This window comes from Zootoca vivipara, chromosome 2, assembly GCF_965207765.1.
Source record: "Zootoca vivipara chromosome 2, rZooViv2.hap1.1, whole genome shotgun sequence".
NCBI classification, from domain to species: domain Eukaryota; kingdom Metazoa; phylum Chordata; class Lepidosauria; order Squamata; family Lacertidae; genus Zootoca; species Zootoca vivipara.
The window spans coordinates 109,348,837-109,372,298 of NC_142584.1; the positions used below are offsets into that span (position 1 = coordinate 109,348,837).

The 23,462-nt window shown below is 44.5% G+C and overlaps 1 protein-coding gene across 2 annotated transcripts; it reads left to right on the forward strand.

Annotated features, from left to right (window-relative positions):
* The first annotated feature begins 3,705 nt into the window (after positions 1-3,705).
* LOC118080985 (uncharacterized) lies at positions 3,706-21,119 on the forward strand. 2 transcript variants are annotated; one of them, XM_035107067.3, is made up of 10 exons: positions 3,706-3,764; positions 4,999-5,072; positions 7,528-7,654; positions 9,135-9,248; positions 10,404-10,462; positions 11,925-12,051; positions 15,002-15,112; positions 15,359-15,619; positions 17,147-17,560; positions 19,164-21,119. In XM_035107067.3, the coding sequence occupies exons 2-10, from the start codon at positions 5,049-5,051 to the stop codon at positions 19,508-19,510; spliced, it is 1,584 nt and encodes a 527-aa protein (XP_034962958.3). In that variant the 5' UTR covers positions 3,706-3,764; positions 4,999-5,048; the 3' UTR covers positions 19,511-21,119. The 2 variants fall into 2 exon arrangements, with proteins under 2 accessions (XP_034962958.3, XP_088519704.1); XM_088663578.1 differs by having other exon boundaries at positions 15,362-15,619.
* The last annotated feature ends 2,343 nt before the right edge of the window (positions 21,120-23,462 follow it).

Genomic DNA, 23,462 nt, shown 5'->3' on the forward strand with positions numbered 1-23,462 from the left:
GAGCATATTTAACCCCCCTCCTGTTCCACTTCTCTTTTAAAAAAACAGGTATTTTTTTTACCAATTACCAATGGTAATTATATTGCTTAGTCACTTGTTACAAAAGAAAATGCCCAAGCAACTTACAACATAAGTAAACAAGTAAACAAAAAAACCACAATATAGGCATATTTACACAAACATGCACATTATTAGTGAAATATACAAGCAGCTGCCAGCCCAGTGGAAAACCAGGTCCTGCTCCACTGACAAGGGAGACTGAGTCACCAGCCTGCTCTTTCTCCTACACTTTCTATAACGACTTGACAAAATTGCAATTTAATCTGCTCCCCTTAAGAGGCATTACATAATCACACACACCCTGCAAGCACAAACACAGTACAGGAGGCAGCTAGAACTATTCCTATTGCTACACAGAAGGGTCACACTCGGGAGTGACTTACATACTCCATAATTTTCTCAGAGCTGCTCCGAAAAAGACACAGGAGGAATCCACTGAAGGTCTTAAAAGGCTGAACCTTAAAGCGGTGATCAGGAGTCTGTCCTTCCTCCTTCCATCCAATCAGAGGCGCAGGCCTGTAAACACCATGCAGTCAAGAATAGGCGAGGCTGGCCAATGGAGCAGATTGGAGCCATATCACCAGGTGAGTTCCTTCCAGACCAGTTATTAAGTGTGCCATATATAGTTGTTGTTTAGTCCAGGGGTCCCCAAACTAAGACCCGGGGGCCCAATCGCCTTCTAAATCCAGCCCGCGGACGGTCCGGGAACCAGCATGTTTTTACATGAGTAGAATGTGTCCTTTTATATAAAATGCACCTCTGGGTTATTTGTGGGGCATAGGAATTCATTCATTTTTCTTCTTTCAAAATACAGTCCGGCCCCCCACAAGTCTGAGGGACAGTGGACCAGCCCACTGCTGAAAAAGTTTGCTAACCCCTGTCGTTTAGTTGTGTCCGACTCTTTGTGACCCCATGGACCATAGCACGCCAGGCACTCCTGTCTCCCACTGCCTCCCGCACTTTGGTCAGAGTCATGTTGGTGGCTTCGAGAACACTGTCCAACCATCTCGTCCTCTGTCGTCCCCTTCTCCTTGTGCCCTCCATCTTTCCCAACATCAGGGTCTTTTCCAGGAGTCTTCTCTTCTCATGAGGTGGCCAAAGTACTGGAGCCTCAGCTTCAGGATCTGTCCTTCCAGTGAGCACTCAGGGTTGATTTCTTTCAGAATGGCTATATATCATTTGCACAGCTCGCTCAAGGGGAAGAATACTTTAAAATCTGCCCTAATACCCTGAAGACGAGCGAAAGCATTTGTGGGTGGGCTTTTTCCACCCACCTCTTTCTCCAGAGGTTGCAATTCCTACCTCAATCTACTGATCTGATTAAGCATCTCTCTTCTGAGGATTGGTTTGTAGCCAGGCATGGCCAAACTTGGCCCTCCAGCTGTTTTGGGGCTACAATTCCCATCATCCCTGACCACTGGTCCTGTTAGCTAAGGATGATGGGAGTTGTAGTCCCAAAACAGCTGGAGGGCCAAGTTTGGCCATGCCGGGGAAACCCAGCCAGATGGGCGGGGTATAAATAATAAAATAATAATAATACATAGAGCTTTATTGGCACTCCCAGCATGAAACTGATCTGGTTTACGATCTGACTGCTAATTCCACGTACATGGAGCTTTCGGAGCAAGTAAAAAAAGAAAACACAAAAAACCACACAGGTAAATTAAAATATAGTCTTCCTAATAATTATGTACGTGCAGGACATTTTTGTAACCCAACTGGAGATCTTTGCTAAAATAAACTATCAGTTTCATTGGGGAATAATCACAGATGTGATCTGCTAACTGAAGTCAGAAATCACATGGAGAGTGCTATTGCACTCAAGCCCTTCTCTCTCTCTCTCTCTCTCTCTCTCTCTCTCTCTCTCTCTCTCACACACACACACACACACACACACACACACACACATTCTGGTTTACAATTTCGAATAGTCATTAAAATATCAAAAACAAATCCCTTCTCTTTCCATGGTTCATTTTGCATAACATAAATCCCTGCATATTTTATACAAACTAAACCATTCAGTATTCCAATATTACATCCACCCAAACTTATTTACACTTCGCATAGACATCTGATTGGCCTCCATGCAAACAGGGTGATGAATTAGATAGATCTTTGGCCCATGACAGCTAAACAGTTTTTATTGTTCTTCGCCACTTCTGCCCAGTGTATTAACTGGGCTTGAGAAAGGATTGATCTGAGCTGCTGGGTAAAGCCTTAATCCTGCAACCACTTATTGACCTTCTGTAACAGGGAGGGGATAACTGTAGCCATTCCAATGTTGCTGGACTCTAACTCCCATCAGCCCCAGCTGACATAGCCAGTGGCCAAGGATGATGGGATATGGTAGCAAGAAAGGGAGGAACCCGCTTATATTTAATTAAGGATGAAAGATCAGAGCTTTACAAACTCTGTGTCATGACATGTTGTGTGTCGGCTTGCAGTGTGCAGGTGTGTCGTGCAAATGCTCTTATAAGGGGTTAGTTTAACCTCCGGTTTGCTAATAAAACTGAATTACTGTACTGTTTACTGCCCAAAAAGTGTGTTGCCAACATGAAAAGTTTGGAAAGCTACTCTTTCAGGTAAAAAGAAAAAAATAAATGCTTTCAAGAGTGGCTTACATGCCCAGAAAGTAAAACAAGGACATTCCTTTCCTGCAGGTTTACAATCTTAAGGTCAAAACACAAAAGGAAAAGGGGAAGGGAGGGAAGAGGAAGAAACCAAACTCATGGGCTGGTTATTTAAGTCAAATGGAAGTTCTTCTAACTACCGGATAGAATGATTGCATTCTCTACAGAACAAGCCTAAGCTAATGGAAAGCTTAGGTAACAGGAAGGATTTTGAGGGGTGTATATGTGTGTGTGGGGGGGGTGTCATAGCAGACAGAGAAGGATTAACCCTTCCATCCCCAGCTGCATAGCAGCAACCAGGCTTGAAAAAGGCCTAGAGCAGCGTAATAAAAGCACATCAAATCTTAACACCTGGACCCTTGCTGCATGTGTAGGTCTAGCAGTCTCGAAAGCAAAGACCCCGTGCTATAGGGTGCTATGCAAATAAAGCCCAAGTTGTACAGGGACTTTGAACAATGGAAAGATTTCAAAATTTTAATATTCTCTCTCTCTCTCTCTGTGTGTGTGTGTGTGTGTGTGTGTATATATATATATATATATATATATATATATATATATGTTTTACAATCTAGAATACTCGTTTAAGCATCATTAAAATATCAGTGACTTTCCTTCTCTTTCCATGGTTCATTTTGCATAACACAAATCCCTGCATATTTCACACAAAAAACTAAACCATTCAGCATTCCATTATTACATCCATCACAACTTATTTACACTGTTGAATTTATCTTAATGCTGCCAAGATTCAATATTTTAATTCTAGACAAGAATAAGAGCTGTTGGATAGAGAGAGAGAGAAGCGATATTTTAAAAGGGATTCAAGCCGTTACAGAGCACCTGGAGCAGTGGCAAACACAATACTGTACACACTGTATGAGAAATGCGTTGCTTTGTTGCCCAGCTCCCGTTGCGTTAAGGGTTAAAAGCCAAGCGAGTCCTTTCCTAGCTCGGCTGAATGGCCGGGAGATCGATGGCGGAAGTCGCTTCCTGCTCCGCCCGCCGTGGGAAATAATTCTTTGAATTTCCCAGGCCTTGGGGCGGTGCTTTGTTTATTGGGGGAGAAAGCCGGTGAGTTTAAAAATAAATAAACTGAAAAGCCCGTGGGTGAAAGATGCCATTCCGGGTGGAAGAAAAGGAGAAAGGGAGGGGGGTGCAGGTTGGATTCGTGGGGCCGGAGGGAGGCGAGGCATTGTTCAGGCTAAGAGCATCCGAAGATCAGGATCAGGCCAGGGGATCCTCCGTCCAGCGGCAAACCGGATGCTCTCCAAGCAGGACCTCCCCACTCGCGATCCCCAACAACTCGGTTTTCAGAGGCGTTTCTAAGGGAATAAATAGCCATTGGCACAGCCCTCTTTCAAAGCCGTTCCTGCATTTTGGGGGGTTGGGGTTGGGCTAGATCAGGGATCCCCAAACTGCGGCCCTCCAGATGTTTTGGCCTACAACTCCCATGATCCCTAGCTAACAGGACCAGTGGTCGGGGAAGATGGGAATTGTAGTCCAAAACATCTGGAGGGCCGAAGTTTGGGGGTGCCTGGGCTAGATGACCGTTTCAACTCTACAATTCTAGGATTCTGCCTCTTGTACAGAGCAAATTCCACGCACGCACACCTTCTTTTGTCTTTCCCGAATCTCTCAATATTATGCTGTCTGTTAGTATGCTTTTCATTACGTTTTTATTACTGATGTTCATAAAATGTCGCCCCCCTTTCTTAAATCAAAATTTTACTGTTTTTTAAACAAATACAATAATCCTTAAACACTTATTCAGCAGTAAAGCTAACGCTGTTTGTTTTATCCATTGTCTCTAGACATACACTTGCATGTTCAACATAACATAACCTCTCCACTGACTGGAATCAATATCTTCTTATACCAACCTCTCTGAATGTGCTCCTAATGTTGTACAATGCCCTGGGGGGTCTTTTGATAAAGGGCAGTATGTAAGCCGAATAAATAATAACAATAATGATCTTATGCACGCTTAATGTGGGAGTTCGCCCCGCTAAACTCAGTGGGATTTACTGCCAAGTAAGCTTGGGCAGATTGTGATTGTTCTGTTGTCCCACTCCGAGCATGGCTGGGAGACTTTTGGCTTGCTAGATGTTGCCAGGACTACAACTCCCATCTTACCTGATCATTGGCCGAATGATAGCAGCTGGAGTCGGTGGGATCTGGAGCTCAGCAACACCTGGGGTGGGGACCACAGGCTCCCCAGCCCTGAACCAGAAGATTTCAAGCACATCTTGAGAAAAGATGTGATCCCCGTTCCTGAAACCATCTCCTTTCCACTTTGTCCTCACAGGCTGTGGCACGTTTGAGCTCCGATGGCCCTTTCATCCTGAAGGAACAGAGATGGCAGTAACACACCTGGCTCAGGTATGCAGGAGGATGAATCATAGAATCATAGAGTTGGAAGAGACCACAAGGGCCATCCAGTCCAACCCCCTGCCAAGCAGGAAGCATTCTTGACATATGCCTGTCAAGCCTCTGCTTAAAGACCTCCAAAGAAGGAGACTCCACCACACTCCTTGGTAGCAAATTCCACTGCCGAACAGCTCTTACTGTCAGGAAGTTCTTCCTAATGTTTAGGTGGAATCTTCTTTCTTGTAGTTTGAATCCATTGCTCCGTGTCCGCTTCTCTGGAGCAGCAGAAAACAACCTTTCACCCTCTTCTATATGACATCCTTTTATATATTTGAACATGGCTATCATATCACCAATTAACCTTCTCTTCTCCAGGCTAAACATACCCAGCTCCCTAAGCTGTTCCTCATAAGGCATTGTTTCCAGGCCTTTGAAGGCAGAGGGTTTGTGCCAGGGAGGTGTGAGCTCAGAGAAATGCTCTTTTTTTCTTCTGCTCTTTCCAGCCTATTACTATTGTTAAACCACTGAGCCTCCTGGGCTTGCCGGTCGGAAGGTCAGCAGTTCGAATCCCCGTGATGTTGCTCTGTCCTAGCTCCTGCTAACCTAGCAGTTCAAAAGCACACCAGTGCAAGTAGATAAATAGGTACCAGTGTGGCAGGAAGGTAAACGGCATTTCCGTGCGCTCTGGTTTCCGTCACGGTGTCCCGTTGCGGCAGAAGTGGTTTAGTCCTGCTGGCCTCATGACCTGGAGAGCTGTCTGTGGACAAATGCCGGCTCCCTTGGCCTGAAAGCAAGACGAGTGCCGCAACCCCATAGTCACCTTTGACTAGACTTAACCGTACAGGGGTCCTTTACCTTTTTTACCTGCTACCCAAAGGTCTCCAAGGAACACAGAACACTTTGGAAAATATTAATATAAATTACATTATGCCCAGTGTTTGAAATTCCTCAGGCGCATTTTGCAACTGGCGTGGGTCCAATTGTGACAATATGGAAATCTTTGGGTGCCAGGTTGGCGACTGATGGCTGGCCCCTCCAGCCTTCTTAAGCAGGTAAGCGGAAGAGCTTATTTATTGCATGTATCTCCTCCTTTTTTTCCTCCAAGGAGTACACCATTCACCCCCTCCTCATTTAATCCCGGCAACGACCCTGTGAGATAGGTTAGCTTAGCAGGTTAACTGAGTGAGGATTTGAACCCTGATCTCCCAGTTCCTAGTACGGCACTCTAAACATGACACCGCATTGACTTCCTAGAGTACTTCTGCTATGGGGCAGCTCTATAAACTGGGTAGGAAAATACAGGGAAAGCAAAATGTCACTCAGAGAAGGATCTGAAATATTTTCCTTGAAGCTTGAATTGGTTTTATTCTGGATTGTTTAATTTGATGTTTTAATGTGTTGTAAACTGCTTTTAGATTTTTTTCCTTTAAAATATAAAGCTGTACAGTTGTACCTTGGTTGCCGAACGCCCTGGAACTCGGACGTTTTGGCTCCCGAATGCCGCAAACCTGGAAGTGATTGTTCTGGTTTGCAAACATTTTCTTGGAGCTCGAACGTCTGACGGCTTCTGATTGGAGCTTCCTGCAGCCCAGGCATCCCCAAACTGCGGCCCTCCAGATGTTTTGGCCTACAACTCCCATGATCCCTAGCTAATAGGACCAGTGGTTGGGGGAGATGGGAATTACAGTCCAAAATATCTGGAGGGCCAAAGTTTGGAGATGCCTGCTGCAGCCAATCAGAAGCCGTGATTTGGTTTCCGAACGTTTTGGAACAATAAACCCCACCTTGGGGTAGGCAGGAGACGATGCCTAGACATTTCGTTGTGGCACCTGTAACCTAGGTTGAAGGTTATTTGATGATTAGCTTATATATTTTAACACTGGCTATACTATCAGTGTTCTCGAAGCTACGAACATGAGTTTGACCAAACTGTGGGAGGCAGTGGAAGACAGGAGTGCCTGGCGTGCTATGGTCCATGGGGTCACAAAGAGTCGGACACGACTAAACGACTAAACAACAACAATACTATCAGTACAGCCACAATAGGAATAGCACACTAGTAACAAATCACTATCTCCTCAGTCTATCAAAAGGCCGGGGTGGAGGGAGGTAAGCCTTTTCCTGGTACTGAAAACCCTTTCAGTAAAGTCACCAGGTGGATCTTGCTGGGGAGAGCATTGCACAGAGGGGAAGCCACCACTGAAAAGGCCCTCTGCCTTCTGCACCTTCCTTAGAGCGGGGATCTGGAGAAGATCTGTCCAAAGAAGATCTGGGTAGGTTCCTATTGGGAGAGGCATTCCTGAAGATATTGGAGTCCTTGTTGTTATTTATTAGAAAACCTATGAGCTTTGTGTGCCCTGTTCAACCTGGGAAATAATTATGGCACACGGTGCGACCATTTCTCTTTTTATTGGTGAAATCAGCCTGTTTTGCATTTCCTTCTTGTAGTTGTTTTTTCCCCTTTCAGGTGCTCGTGAGCTTTGAAGACGTTGCTGTGTATTTCACCAAGGGTCAGTGGGATCTTCTGGATTCGCATCAAAAATCTTTGTACAGCGATGTCATGGGGGAGAATTACGGCCACGTGGCTTTCCTGAGTGGGTACTATTTATCGTCATTTTGTTGGGAGAAATATGTTCTGAAGCAGCCATCTTATACCCCTTTTAAATGTGTGGGAGGGGAAGCAGGGCTATTTGTTTGTTTGTTTGTTTGTTTGTTCTTGTTTTTAACAGGTATTTTGTGTTCTTATGTTGCAATTTTATGTTGCGAACTGCCCTGAGCTCTGCGGATGAATGACGGCATGCACATTTAATAAATAATAATAAGGCTGTTCTGGAAAATCAGTTGAGGGCATTTGCCAGATATAAGAACACCTGAATAATAATAATAATAATAATAATAATAATAATAATAATTTTTTTATTTATACCCCGCCCTCCCCAATGAGAGCCAGGCTCAGGGCGGCTGACATCAATAAAATTACAATAAAATGTAAAAGAAAGAAAAACAATTGATTAAAATGAAGATTAAAACACAATTTAGATTTTAAAATTGTTTTAAAAATGCAGCCTCATTTTAAAATGGCCCAATTCAAAACCCAAAGGCCAGGCGGAACAGCTCCGTCTTGCAGGCCCTGCGGAAAGATGTCAAATCCCGCAGGGCCCTGGTCTCCTGTGAGAGAGCGTTCCACCAAGTCGGGGCCAATACTGAAAAGGCCCTGGCCCTAGTTAAGGCCAATCTAGCCACCTTATGGCTCGGGATCTCCAAAATATTATTTGTGGACCTTAAGGTCCTCCGCGGGGCATACCAGGAGAAGCGCTCCCGTAGGTACGAGGCCAAAGGCCCATCTAGACCAAATTCACAACATACATTGCAGGGGGTTAGACTAGATGACCCTTGGGGTCCCTTCCAACTCTGCGATTCTATGATTCTATACATCTAAAGCCCTGTGATAACATTTTAAACAGTCCTGGCTTCCCCCAAAGGATACTGGGAGCTGCTCTTTCTCATGGTTTGTGCCTTCATTATACATTATACAAAAAATGTTCCTTTTTAACCAGGCCTTTGGTTGACCTGATTGACATACTATACCCTTTTAAAATGTGGCTTTTTTGGGGCGGGGCTATTATTGGGTTACTGTTTTTTATTTTATTTTACATATTGTGCTCTTTTCTGTGAACCGCCCTGAGACCTCCGGGTATAGGGCGGTATATAAATTCAATAAATAAATAATAAAAATAATAAAACCGAGGGTGTCAAGAGTTTGGAGACCCCTTTCTCCTTCCCAAAGCTGTACTTCCAAAAGTAGTGGAACAATCGACCGTCTTCACTGCCTCTGATTACTGTGCTGTTTTCATGGGGTTGTTTTACTGCGTGTTTCAATTATGGATGTTCGTATGTGCAACTGGCCTTTGTACTTCGTAAACCAATAACGGCAGCCAGTTTTTGACATCAGGTGGCATAGTGAGTAATAAACAGCAAAAGGAACTGTAATGTAACTGTAATTAATAATAATGTAACTGTAATTAATAATAACTGTAACTGTAATTAATAATAATGTTCACATCCTTACCCAAGTGGGGTCTCCAGTTCTGAAACCCGATCTGATCTCCCGCCTGGAACAAGAGGAAGAGCCGTGGATTCCGATCCCCTGTGAGGTGCATGGAGGGAAGACTCTGGACTCTGGACCAGGTGCGAAATTAGACAAAGCCAGCTTTCAAATAAGGTGTATGGGATTGTGGACGATGCAAGGCTGGCAGGTGGGGAGGCTGCTCCTCCTCCTCTTCCTTCCTGGCTCGTCTTCTTTGAATTCAGCCTTGTGCACCAGAGGTCGCTAAGTATGTGCTGTGCTGACACTCTAGAACCGTGTTTCTCAAACTTGGGTTCCCCAGATGTTGTTGGGCTACAACTCCCATCATCCCTGTTCGGGAGGGAAGGTCCTACTTGGGCAGGAAGTTGCCAGCATGGTGGGGTGGTGTCACAAAGTTTCCCTCGCGTAAGCCCCCTTGAGATTATACAGCCATACCTCGGTTTTAGTACGCCTCGGTTTGAGTACTTTCAGTTTAAGTACTCCGCGGACCCGTCTGGAACGGATTAATCCACTTTCCATTACTTTCAATGGGAAAGTTCGCTTCAGTTTAAGTACGCTTCAGGTCGAGTACTCTGTGGACCCGTCTGGAACGGATTAATCCACTTTCCATTACTTTCAATGGGAAAGTTCACTTCAGGTTAAGTACGCTTCAGGTTGAGTACTCTGTGGACCCGTCTGGAACGGATTAATCCACTTTCCATTACTTTCAATGGGAAAGTTCGCTTCAGGTTAAGTACGCTTCAGGTTAAGTCCAGGCTTCCGGAACCAATTGTGTACTTAAACCGAGGTACCACTGTATTTCATTGCCTTGAGAACAGCGGTTTAGATCACAAGGGTGATGATCATCAATGTAATCAAATTGGTGCTAACTCTGTGTGCCAGTTCCCGCCCCGCCCCCCACATGCATTCCCCCCCCCCCCGCATGTCATATTTGCTGAAGGAGAAGAATTCCTGACAGTAAGAGCTGTTCGGCAGTGGAATTTGCTGCCAAGGAGTGTGGTGCAGTCTCCTTCTTTGGAGGTCTTTAAGCAGAGGCTTGACAGGCATATGTCAAGAATGCTTTGATGGTGTTTCCTGCTTGGCAGGGGGTTGGACTGGATGGCCCTTGTGGTCTCTTCCAACTCTATGGTTCTATGATTCCTTTCTGCAGAATTTGCTCACTTTCTGAGGCTTGCTTTGAACAGAGCATCAAAAGTTCTGAAACCTTCAAGGATGGGTAGAAATTGAATTGCTCTCTGCATTTTTTATGCCTTCAGGTGCTGGTGTATTCGCTCCTCCTGGTGGAAGGGATACGACTGAGGCAGACCCTGGGCAGGTAGGAAACTCTGATTGCAGAGCCCAGCGGCAGAAACCTGTCATTTGCCCAACATTGAGAAGCCAGCGTTGTGTGTAGTGGATCGAAAGCCTGACTGGGCCAAGGAGACCAGCATTTCAGTTGCTGTCTCTTGGCCATCCCTGCCTCACAGTGTTGCTGTGAGGACGGCATCAGAGAGTCCCACTGTGTGGCTGTGGGAGAGGGGAGGCATTACAAACTGCCTTGTTCCGAGGCAGATTATTGGCCCATCCAGCACAGTATTGTCTACAGATCCTGTGATGATTGGCAGAAGCTCTCCAAGGTTTCAGGAAGTGGCGCTGTGGTCTAAACCACTGAGCCTCTTGGGCTTGCCAATCAGAAGGTTGGTGGTTCAAATCCCCACTCCCGTTGCTCTGTCCCAGCTCCTGTCAACCTAGCAGTTCAAAAGCATGCCAGTGCAAGTACAGGTGGGACTCAGAAAATTAGTCGAAACAAAATTAAAAAATTCCTCCCAGCAGCACCTTAAAAGACCAACTAAGTTTTTTTATTTTGGTATGAGCTTTCATGTGCATGCTCACTTCTTCAGATACACGAAATGCACACGAAAGCTCATACCAAAATAAAAAACTTAGTTGGTCTTTAAGGTGCTGCTGGAAGGAATTTTTTTATTTTGTTTTGACTACGTCAGACCAACACGGCTACCTACCTGTAACTCAGAAAATTAGAATATCGTTGAAAAGTGCATTTATTTCAGTAATGCAACTTATTATTATTATTATTATTATTTACAAATGCTTTCTTTTGGAAATCCCACAGTATTAAACAAATAGTTACAATAATACAAAAATAAACATCGCTATTACATTTCATTAATTATATTCCATTTATAATTGACCCGCCTAACAACAAATAATTACAATTACAACAAATAAAGGCTTTGAATGTCATGCATCTATCTCATATATTGGTTTTACCTTTTAAGTTGCGTTACTGAAATAAATGCACTTTTCGACGATATTCTAATTTTCCACGTTTCACCTGTAGATAAATAGGTACTGCTGTGGCGGTAAGGTAAACGGTGTGTCCGTGCGCTCTGGCTTCCGTCACGGTGTTCTGTTGCGCCAGAAGCGGTTTAGTCCTGCTGGCCACTTGACCCGGAAAGCTGTCTGTGGACAAACGGCAGCTCCCTCGGCCTGAAAGCGAGATGAGTGCCACAACCCCACAGTCACCTTTGAATAGACTTAACTGTCCAGGGGTCCTCTACCTTCCCCCCCCCTGGGGTGCCAGGGATTGAACCCAAGCAGACACGGGCTGGCTGAGGACAGACTGAGTTTAGTGCCTCCACTGAATCTCAGATCAGAGCAAAACCACATTTCGAAGCCGATATGCCACTATTGTGTGTGGTTTGGGTAGACGCCTCTTTGGGATGGTATCAAGTGAAGATCTTTAGTTTGCCGACCTGTTCTTGTTGTCATTCTTGCAGAGACCAGTGACCTTTGAGGATGTGGCTGTGTACTTTTCAGAGCAGGAGTGGGCCTTGCTGGATCCGGCTCAAAGGAGCTTGTACAGGGATGTCATGCTTGAGAACTATGAAAATACATCTTTGCTGGGTAAGTACCTTTCCTTGCCATTTGTGGGAGAGTCCTTTGCCCAGGGATGCCCTGGAATAGCCTGATCTCTCCACCACACCACCCCGTTATCTGAAGTGCAGGAATACCACGATAGTGTCGCTAATAAATTAGTTTGGGTGGAATTCATTGTTGCGCTAGGACAGTCGTTCAGTCGCCGCAAACATTTCTGCTTGCCAGATGGATCGATTCCGTGCATACCCAGCCACCTGATTTTTTGGGGGTGCTCCTGATTTTCCAGAGCAGATCCGGGGGGAGCATAGGAGGCCCCATTGTTCTGCCTGTCGTCCTGGTGCTGGATTTACCAACGCACCAGGTGAGTTGAGTCTGGGCGTGCCGTCTTTATGCCTTGCTCCTCTGCTCATAGGACAACCAGGGTGGCTTAACATTGGAGACAAAGGTATAATGCAGCAAAATAAAATTTAAAAATTCAACAACTGATATCAGTCCAAAACAAAAACAAATTTAGGATAATGCAGCATAAAAGAAGCAAAAGAAAAAAAGAAGAGTATTAAATAGAACTGCCTTCCGGCTTCCGGTTGACCACGCCATCTTGCTCAGACGGGGGTCCGCACAGCGGAGCGGACCTCGGCGCTTCAGAGGTGGAGGGAATCGTTCCAGCGAAACGAAACCTCCTTAAAAGCCCCAAATCGAGCTTTTTGGGGACAGATTTTGCCTGGCGGCGCCAAAAGCGGGCTCTCTCCTCCCCGGATCGGCTTTGTTTAAGCCCCCGAGAGCGAGGAGGTGAACCGCGGCGGACAGGCTGACATTGCTGCTCTGAGAGTGCGAAGCTGCGAGTCTGGGAAGTGGAGGTGGCCAATTCTTCAAAGAACATTCAGCAAATGAATAGACTGTGAGTAATTTGGATTCTTTGGAATGTAAATTAAGGCAACAATTTGGACCTGGGAGAGAGGGGAAAAGAGGAAGCCACCACCCCCCCACGGTAACATAAGAGACAGTAAACAGAAACCCGAAGCCGTAAACAGAAGATTTTAACTTAAAAGGATTCCTCAAAGGCATCAAAGAGAATCTCCCCTAAATGCAGGGTAAAAGGGGAGAGAGACTGTGGTTGTGATTGCCCTGCAGAATGAAGTTAAGACTAAGAAAGACCTTTCTTTTTCTCGGGAGCCGGCAGCCCAGAAAACCCAGTGAGCTGACCAGGATTTATAGTTAAATTTTATTTCTATCTTTATCTTTGGACTTTTTGGAAATTCTTTTTTGGTTTATATGCTTTTGAAATGTGAGTTCGAACTTTATTTTTAAGAATGCAGCCAGCTTGTTAAAATGGAGTCGAGAAAATAGACTGCGATCATATTCCACCCCATGTGACAAGTTTTGACCTTGACAGGACTGAACTATGTCAACAAAAAGGTACCCGCCTGAGTTTCAGCGGACTGTTTTGACCTTAATGTGGGAAGCAAGAATAGAACTATGTCAAGAGGAGACACAACGGCAAGTGTTACAGCAACAATTCCAGACTGTGATGACAGAATATGATTTCCTAGAAAATGAAGCTTTTGAAACTGAAGAAGATGAATGTGAGAATGACAATGATGAGGACTGTGATGATTTAACACAAAATGAAGCCCATCACGAAAAAAATGATGATTTTACTCTACAAAAAGTTGGATGGAGTGCCTCCCCTTCGAGGGGGGCACGACTGGACTTACTGGAACTCCAGAATGACCACAGGGAAGAAGGAAAAATTAAGCAGAGAAGAGAAGAAGCTCAGGGGTCTGATATGGAGGCCTGGATGGCAAAAGACTGCAAACAGGGGGTGGGGTGAAGGGAAAGTGAAGTGGTGATTGTAAGGATGGGTTAATAGGACTATAACTGGACTGCTGACTATGGAACTTGCTGGATTGGTGGGGTGGAGCCGGTACTTGGGGGGTGTAAGGTTAGTTTGGGAATAGTTATAGGTTTAAAAAGTGAATTGATTCTGGAAAAAGGTGAAAATATGGAGGCCTATAGAGGGGTAAAAATTAGGCACGGGAAGAAAAAATGGGAGTTTGATTTCTCAGTGATTGGACAATAGGCGAAAATGATAATAGTTAGTTTAAAAGTGGTACAAGATATAAAGGTGTATGTTATAAAATATGAACTATGAAACTGTTGAAGATGATAAATAAGGGAGGAAAACCGGGGAAGGGTGGGAGGGTGGGGAAGCCCACAAAATATGGTTTAACAATTATGAATTTAACAATTATGATGAATTTTTTTTTGTCTTTTTTCCTTTTTGTCTTTTTTTTTTCTTCTTCTCTTTTTTCTCTTTTTCTCTTTTTGTATTTTCTTTTTTTTTGGTATGACAATAGATGGTTGGATGGATGAACTCCTGCGTACTGCCCTGGTTCACTGGAGCTCCCTGGTGGCAGGGGGGGGCTTGGGGGGCAGGGGAGGGGGAGGAGGACAGAAACCCAATCATAAAATGGACCACTTCTGACTGATCACCTGCGTGGGATACTTCTGTGGCAGGGGAGGACCCATGGAGGGGGGTGGGAAGAAGGTGGAAAAGGTGTTTATGTATGTACCATCTTTTGTAATTTGTAAAAATCAATAAAAATTATGTTTTAATAAAAAAAAAAAAGAACTGCCTTCCACGAGAGGCAGTGGAATCTCCTTCCTTGGAGGCTTTTAAGCAGAGTGTGGATAGGGATCTGTCCTGGATGCTTTAGCTGAAGTTCCTGCATTGCAGGGGGTTGGACTAGATGACCCTTGAGTCCCTTCCAGCTGTAAGATTCTGTGATTCTAAACTTTTTAAAGCCTATGAAAATGCTGTCAATTTTGCCACGTTGTGTGTGTATGTGATTTATGCATATCCTTCCCCCATCCCTTTCAGGCTGCGATAGACCTGGTAGTTGTAGCTCAGTATGGGAGGAGAATAAATGATTGTCCGATTCCTCCTTGATCCTCTTTGCCTTTTCTCTCCAAATAGGGTCTCCTGTCCTCAAACCCTCCCTGATCTCCAGCTTAGAAGAAGAGGAGGAACCTTGGGTGCCAGATCCGCAGGCCCTGGAGGAAAGGAAGGCCTTGGACGACAGCTCTGGTGAGAGAGGAAGGATGTTAGATTTGTTTTGAATTGAAGAGCATTTAAGCATAATCTCCCCTCCCATTCCTGGAAAGGCCCTGCCTCGTGTGTCCCCCCCCACACACATTTTAATTTCCTCTCGGCTCCTTCTAAATGGTTTATTTAGGTTTGTGTTCTGTTAGCACTCCCTCATGTTTTCAGCTCCTAAAATGCCTCTGGTTTATTCCTTTGTTTACATGAGTGCTCTCTCTGTCTCCCTCCCAGCAGGTGACAAGAAAAAAAGGCACTTTTGCCCCGATTGTGGGAACAGTTTTACGGTGCTAGCGAGCCTCGTGAGGCACCAGAGATCCCACACGGGGGAGAGACCTTACAAATGCCTCGAGTGTGGGAAGGGGTTTCGCGACAAAGGAGGCCTCGTCAAACACAGGAGAATCCACACTGGCAAAAAGCCCCACGAGTGCCACGAATGCAGGAAAAAGTTCACGGAGAGAGACGCGCTTATTCAGCATCAGAAAACCCACCTTGGTGAGGGGATTGTGGTCACCGCGCTTTGGGGTGTCGCTTATTTATTCGCGCACTGCTCTGCAACAACTAAAGCACCGGTTTGTTTGTTTGTTTTTTTAAAAAAACAAGATAGAAACGAACAGCAGCAGGCAATAAAAATCTACCATAAAAGCAAAACGGCCTGAACAAATAAAAGCATAAAAGCAAAACGGCCTGAACAAATCAGTCTTATTCCCCTGTTCTGAAAAGAAGATAAACGCAGTACTTATTTTGGAATCCCCACCCCCTATTTTCCTCTTCTTCATTTTTGATTGGCTGCTCTTTACCAACTCCTGCTAGACTTTTGTTTAACTATAGCACATTCCCAAATATCAAGAAGAGTTGCTCTTCGCTTTGTCAGCCCACATTATAATAAATCAATCTTTACAGGTAGGTAGCCGGGTTGGTCTGACGTAGTCAGGGAAAAAATAAAAAAATCCTTCCAGTAGCACCTTAGAATAGTTATAAATCAGGCATCCCCAAACTTCGGCCCTCCAGATGTTTTGGACTACAATTCCCATCTTCCCCGACCACTGGTCCTGTTAGCTAGGGATCATGGGAGTTGTAGGCCAAAACATCTGGAGGGCCGCAGTTTGGGGATGCCTGTTATAAATCAATAATCCGTATGTCAAACTTTCCTAAACAGGGCTGTCTTCAGATGTCTTTTAAAAGTAAGATAGTTGTTTATTTCCTTGACATTCCACAGGGCGGGTGCCACTACCAAGAAGGCCCTTGGAGCTGGACCTCAGTGTCTGGGCTGAACGATGGGGGTGGAGACGCTCCTTCATGTATACTGCACCGAGGCCGTTTAGGGCTTTAAAGTTCAGCACCAAGACTTTGAATTGTCCTCGGAAACATACTGGGAGCCAATGTAGGTCTTTCAAGACCGGTGTTATGTGGTCTCGGCAGCCACTCCCAGTCACCAGTCTCGCTGCCACGTTCTGGATTATTTGTAGTTTCTGGGTCACCTTCAAAGGTAGCCCCACATAGAGCGTATAGCAGTGGTCCAAGCGGGAGATAACCAGAGCATGCACCACTCTAGACACAAACTCCTCTGTAGACCCAGCATTCCATTTCTGCCGCAAACACACAGACATACCTGACATCTTTCAATTCTCTTTGTTATGAGGCTCAGTGATCTCAAATCCCCAGACCTCAAAATAATCTCTGGACTGTCTGTTTTAACTTTGTCCCTGCCAAGCATCAAGTGGGGAGGGAGAGAAGGGCATTACAGTCAAACCTCGGTTTATGCCTACCTCTGTTAGCGACCGCTTCGGCGAGCTACCGCCACGGACCCAGAAGTGTTTACATCCGGGTTCCGAGGTGTCGGATGCGCAGACACAATCTGCGCAGCTCGCGCATGCGCAGAAGCGCACGTTCGGGGAGCGACTGCTTCGGTGAGCAACCGCCTCTGCGGAACGGATTGCGGTCGCAAACCAAGGTACCACTGTAGTCCTTGCACCATCATTTCCGGAGGGTTCACTCCTTGCCTGTTTGTTCCCTTCGCAGGTGACCTGAGGAAGCGTTACCTGTGCCTGGAGTGCGAGATGAGCTTTCTCAGCAAAGGAGGCCTCGAGAGGCACCAGAGGGTCCACGCGGGAGAGAGGCCCTTCCAGTGCCCTGAGTGCGAGAAGAGCTTCTACGACAACGGGAGCCTGGTGAGGCACCGGAGGACCCACCAGCAGGACAGGCCCTTCCCCTGCCTCGAGTGCGGGAAGCGCTTCAACATCCGGTCCAACCTCGCCAGGCACGAAATCCTCCACAAGGAAGCCAAGCCCTTCCAGTGCGCCGACTGCGGGAAGCAGTTCAGCAGGAAGGGGCGCTACCTGAAGCACGCGAGGGAGAAGCCCTACGAGTGCCCCGTGTGTGGCAAGGCCTTCTGCGAGAGGGGAGGCATGGTCCGACACCGGAATCAGCACCCAGGTGAGCGGGGCAGCGCCAGGGGGGGTTTTCTCCGGGTCGCAAGGACAGCATCTTGTTCTCACAGCAGCCAGCCAGATCTTAGAGTTGGGAGTGGCCACAAGGGCAGCATTCAAAACTCCCATGGTTCCAGGCACATTTTGCGACAGGGAATTTCATTAGCGTGAGCAGTTTCTGAGCTCTGGGCGCAGGGCTGTGTCCCTCGCTTTCAGATTAAAACTGCAGTGTTGGAAGGAAAGGAGGGCCTTTTTTCTGCCTCCCCATTTCCAGCTACTCTCTGAAGACTGGAGAAGAGAGCCTCTTAAAAATATTAGGGGGGTGGGGGTGGGCAGGGGAAGGACTAGACCACGTGAAAAACAAAAATAATATTTTAGCTGCAGTTTGTTCATTTTTCAGCTTTGCATTCTTGTTATTAAAAAAGTGCGCATAGACATTCCATTGTCCAATCACCAAAATAATAGGTTTTAATTTTTTTTAAAAAAAAACTTTAAAAAAAATCCTTGAATTCACACAAATTTCACATTTAAAAATCCAATACATAATAAATGTTTGTTTTATTTTAGTGGCTTCCTGTCCCATTTTCAAAGGGTTTTTAAAAACTCTGTCTCATTGCTTCACCCTGTTTTTAAATATGGTTTGCCATACAGGTGAAACTTGGAAAATTAGAATATTGTTGAAAAGTTCATTAATTTCAGTAATGCAACTTTTTTATTTTTTATTTTTCTTTTAATTTTTACAAATGTTTTCTTTTGGAAATTCCACAGTAATAAAACAAATAGTTACAGTAATACAAAAAGAAACATCGCTATTACATTTCATTAATTACATTCCATTTATAATTGACCCACCTAACGACAAATAATTACAATTACAACAAATAAAAGCTTGGCCTATCTTGCTTTGCATGTCATGCATCTATCTCATATATTGCTTTCACCTTTTAAGTTGCGTTACTGAAATAAATGCACTTTTCACCAATATTCTAATTTTCCGAGTTTCACCTGTATTTCAAAAAGTAAAAACCAGGACACGCTGAAGGTTGTTTATTTAGGAAGACCCCAAAATTGTTGATCTTTTCCCCCCAATCATCACTTTCGTCTTGGAAATCCTGGACGTATGGCACCCCTATTTTATATCCTAACCATAATACAATAATCTCTCATTCTTATTTATTATAATAAATCCTGCTCGCAAAGTCATCATATTATCATTGTCTGAAAAAGGCTTCCATTCTTCCAATAGGTTTTAATTCCTCACACCCAAAAGCCTATTTCTAAGGCTTCTCGCTGAGGTTCACATCCTAAAATGGCCCACCCTTCTCTCTTAGGATTCTTGCCCGCTCTGGACTTCAGATATGTGCCTGTTCCCTAAAGGAGAGGAGGCTGAACTACACAGGCACGAGAGAAACTGAATGGACGTGATATATATTAAAAATGGGATATTATAATAGAGAGATCCTGTCGGCAGCCATGTAAACTGCAGCATGATTTGCCTTGCAAAAACACAGAGAGACACAAGTGTCAGTGTGTTTGTGTATACTTATTATATATGATTGGAGATATATACATATATAGATATCTACACATTCTGCTCTTTGTTTCAACAGATGAGCTGAGGGAAAAGTTCGTCTGCCCGGAATGCGGGAAGGTTTTTAGCAAGAAATCCAACCTGAGGAGCCACCAGAAACGCCACACGACCGAGAGGCCCTTTGAGTGCTACATCTGCGGGAAGAGGTTCAAGAAGAAAGGGGAATTGGGGACGCACCAAAACAGCCACACTGGGGAGAGGCCCCACAAGTGCTTTGAGTGCGGGAAGATGTTTGGTAGCAACGCAGCCCTCTATCAACACCACCGGATTCACACGGGAGAGAAACCTTACTCCTGCGCAGAGTGCGGGAAGCAGTTCACTCACAAAGGAAACTTCGATCGGCATCGGAGGACCCATGTTGGATGAGGCAAGATGGCGGCAGGGAAATGATGTCTTTGGGCAGAAGCTGTGTGGCAGAAAAGGAGAGACCCCTCCACCCTGCCTTTGTGTGTGTGTGTGTGTAATGAATGACTTTTATATGCCTGTTGTCTTTGTCCATGGAGTTTTCTTGGCAGGGATACTGGAGTGGCTTGCCAGTTCCTGCTCCACTATGACCTGTCCATCTTGGGTAGCCCTGCACGGCATAGCTCATAGCTTCTCTGAGTTATTCAAACCCCTTCGCCACGACAAGGCAGTGATCCATGAAGGACCATAAGTGAGAGCTGGACCATAAAGAAGGCTGATTGCCGAAGAATGGATGCTTTTGAATTATGGTTCTGGAGGAGACTCTTGAGAGTCCCATGGAGTGCAAGAAGATCAAACCTATCCATTCTGAATGAAATCAGCCCTGAGTGCTCACTGGAAGGACAGATCGTGAAGCTGAGGCTCCAATACTTTGGCCACCTCATGAGAAGAGAAGACTCCCTGGAAAAGACCCTGATGTTGGGAAAGATGGAGGGCACTAGGAGAAGGGGACGGCAGAGAACGAGATGGTTGGACAGTGTTCTCAAAGCCACCAACCTGAGTCTGAGCAAACTGCGGGAGGCAGTGGAAGACAGGAGTGCCTGGCGTGCTCTGGTCCATGGGGTCACGAAGAGTTGGACACAACTAAACAACAACATTGAATGACTGTCTATTTAGAGGAAGGCTCACCAGCTGTTTTGCTCCACAAGGCACCCATTTTGAATTTTGAGGGTGGGCGAGGCAGCCAGCTCCCCTCACAAAAAAAGCCTTCCCTTTTTGGGAAGTGAGAGCTGCTTGAACAGTGCTTTGCCGAGGGCACGCTTAACCCCGTGTAGTGGTTTAAGAGACTTGAGGTCACACCCACACCGTTCCTTCAAAGCATGTGGGGCAGGATTCAGCTAACTAGTCCCACTAGGAGAAGCCTGTGCATCGAGGCTGCCCCACATGTCCTGAAACTGTGCTCTGGAGGTGTTAGGGAAGGGAGGAGAGGGGCGTTCGTTTTGTCTAGCAGCTGGCTGAAAAGATTGCACTGGCAGGACAGTCTCCTTGGCGCTACATTGAATCCCTCACTCTGCTTCCCCCAAAGAACCTTGGGAACTGTAGTTTCTTAAAGATGCTGCGTGTCTTAGCTATGTCAGAGGTAAACTGCAGTTCCCTCCGCATTAGGGTGGGTCATAAAAAACTTTTTTTGGAAAAGGTTTCCTCCCTTGATCTTATATCAGGCGTATGGTATAAACATAGTCAAATTTCAAATTTGGGACAAATCGGTTAATATTTAGACCCTGCTCCTACAGATTGAAATTTTGCCTCACTACGAGTGATGAAAACATAGGAATTTGACTCATTTATTCTCAGTATGTTAAATTGTGAACTAATAAACATAAATTTTAGGTTTTATGTAGAGCAATAATAGTTGCATACTATTATTTTCTGCAATATTTATTTATTTAAGATAAAACATGTTGATAATTTACATGAAAAACCAATGGTTTTGAACAAATAATATGGAACAATTAAGCAAACGGTGTACTAAACAAGTAAACATAAACAATAAACAATAAAACACCACTCATATTATGTGTTGCGTCAAAACATCGCATTATACTTAATTACTTAGGTATAAATTGTACTAAATGCTTACATTTTGTGTAATTAATAAAATTTAACAGAGGAGCATATTTCAATTGTTTCATTGCCTGATGGAAATTACATTGGTGGTCATGTTACACCGGTTGATAGCAAGGTGAAATCTATTGCAAATTCTCTTATCTCATTTCTCAGAGAAAAAGACCTAGTGTGAGTCTACTTGCAGCAGTTGCTTTGATGGGACAAACACAAACATAGGTGCCCCGGGAGGAATTAACCATCTTATTGAAATAGACATTGGCCGGCCATTGCAATGGAATATTTGCCTCCTTCCTGCTAATGAACTGCCTCTACAACATCTCATCATTGAACTAGATGGACCCACATCTGGGGCTAACACCTTTTCAGGGCATATTGGGAAATTACTGCCCAGTGTCACCGATTTGCCAGTTGTTGAATATAAATGCTTTGCACGATCAGATTCAATCCCAGAAATGGCATAAGTAGTTTGGAAAAAATCTATCTACTGACAAAAAGTATTTGTGGCAATTTACATCTGTACTCATCTCTGGAGAATTCAGCAGTGACTTACAGCTGCTCAGAATTGGCCCATGCAGCCATAGCAGGTGGCTCACTAGTGCCTGTCGTATCTGCCGGCTGTATGAAACAAATGATAAAATGGTCGGAAACAGAGACATATACGAGCCCCCAATAATCAGGAACATGACAAACAATGAACTGTTAAATATTGTGACCACTCCATTAACAATTCCAAAATTCAAGTGCCATTTGCAAATGGTTGAACGTGCAGTGAAGGAGGTTACTAGAGCATCTAGGATAGTTATTGGAGAGAAAACACGTGATGCTACCATCAAAACAACAATGAACAATCGCTCTAAATTCCCAAAACAAGAGACAAATAAGGACTTTGCACCAAAATAGACGTTTAGTGTAAGGCATAAAAGCATATTTTTAGCATGATATAATATGGTGTAAATGTACAATGTATAATATTGCATAAGGCATAATTTTATTAATTACACAAAATGTAAGCATTTAGTACAATTTATACCTAAGTAATTAAGTATAATGTGATGTTTTGACACAACACATAATATGAGTGGTATTTTATTGTTTAATGTTTATGTTTACCGGTACTTGTTTAGTACACTGTTTGCTTAATTGTTCCATATAATTTGTTCAAAATCATTGGTTTTTCATGTAAATTATCAACATGTTTTATCTTAAATATATAAATATTGCAGAAAATAATAGTATGCAACTATTATTGCTCTACATAAAACCTAAAATTTATGTTTATTAGTTCACAATTTAACATACTGAGAATAAATGAGTCAAATTCCTATGTTTTCATCACTCGTAGTGAGGCAAAATTTCAATCTGTAGGAGCAGGGTCTAAATATTAACCGATTTGTCCCAAATTTGAAATTTGACTATGTTTATACCATACACCTGATATAAAATCAAGGGAGGAAACATTTTCCCAAAAAAGTTTTTTATGACCCACCCTACTCCGCATGCGCAGTGCGAGGATCCTAATAATGACCTAAGTTGCAGGGTGTTTGTCAGGGTTACCGAGCTCATGTGAAACACTATCAGCGTGCAGCTCTGAAAAGAAATGTTACCCGTTTATTATTATTATTATTATTATTATTATTATTATTATTATTATTATTTTGTTATTTATTAAAGTTGCACCCGCAGGTCTCAGGGTGGTTCACAGGAGAAAATCACAATATAAAAACACAAAATACACAATGGAAACAAAAGCAACCCAGTAACCCTCCCCACCCCAAGCACATTTTGAAAGGGCATTGGATATGAAATCAGCCCAAGGCCTGGTTGAAGAGGAACATTTTTGCCTGGCGCCTAAAGGTGTATAATGAAGGCGCCAGGCGAAGTTCCCTGGGGAGGGCATTCCTCAAACGGGGAGCCACTTCAGAAAAGGCCCCTTCTCTCCTCCCTCCCCAATTCCTGTTTGCCTAATGTTGAGCAAGCAGGGGTAACCTGTGGCACAACAGCTCCCATGTTTGCCGGCCCTTGACCCTTGTGGCTGAGGCAGGTGGCCGTTAGACTCGAGCAACCTCTGCGAGGCCGCAGGTGAGCCACCCCTCCTTGCTGTGTTCGTTGCTGTGTTCTGTGTTGCGTGCCATGTGTGAAATGGCTATAGCAGCCCCTTGAGCAATTTCCCCCTTTTGCAGTCGACTGCCAAGCTCAAAATAGGAAGAGGAAAATCTTGACAGGGCAGTAAGGTGAGTCCAAAACGCGGCCCTTTTCTTCTTCCTTTTTTTTTTTTTACATTCTTGTT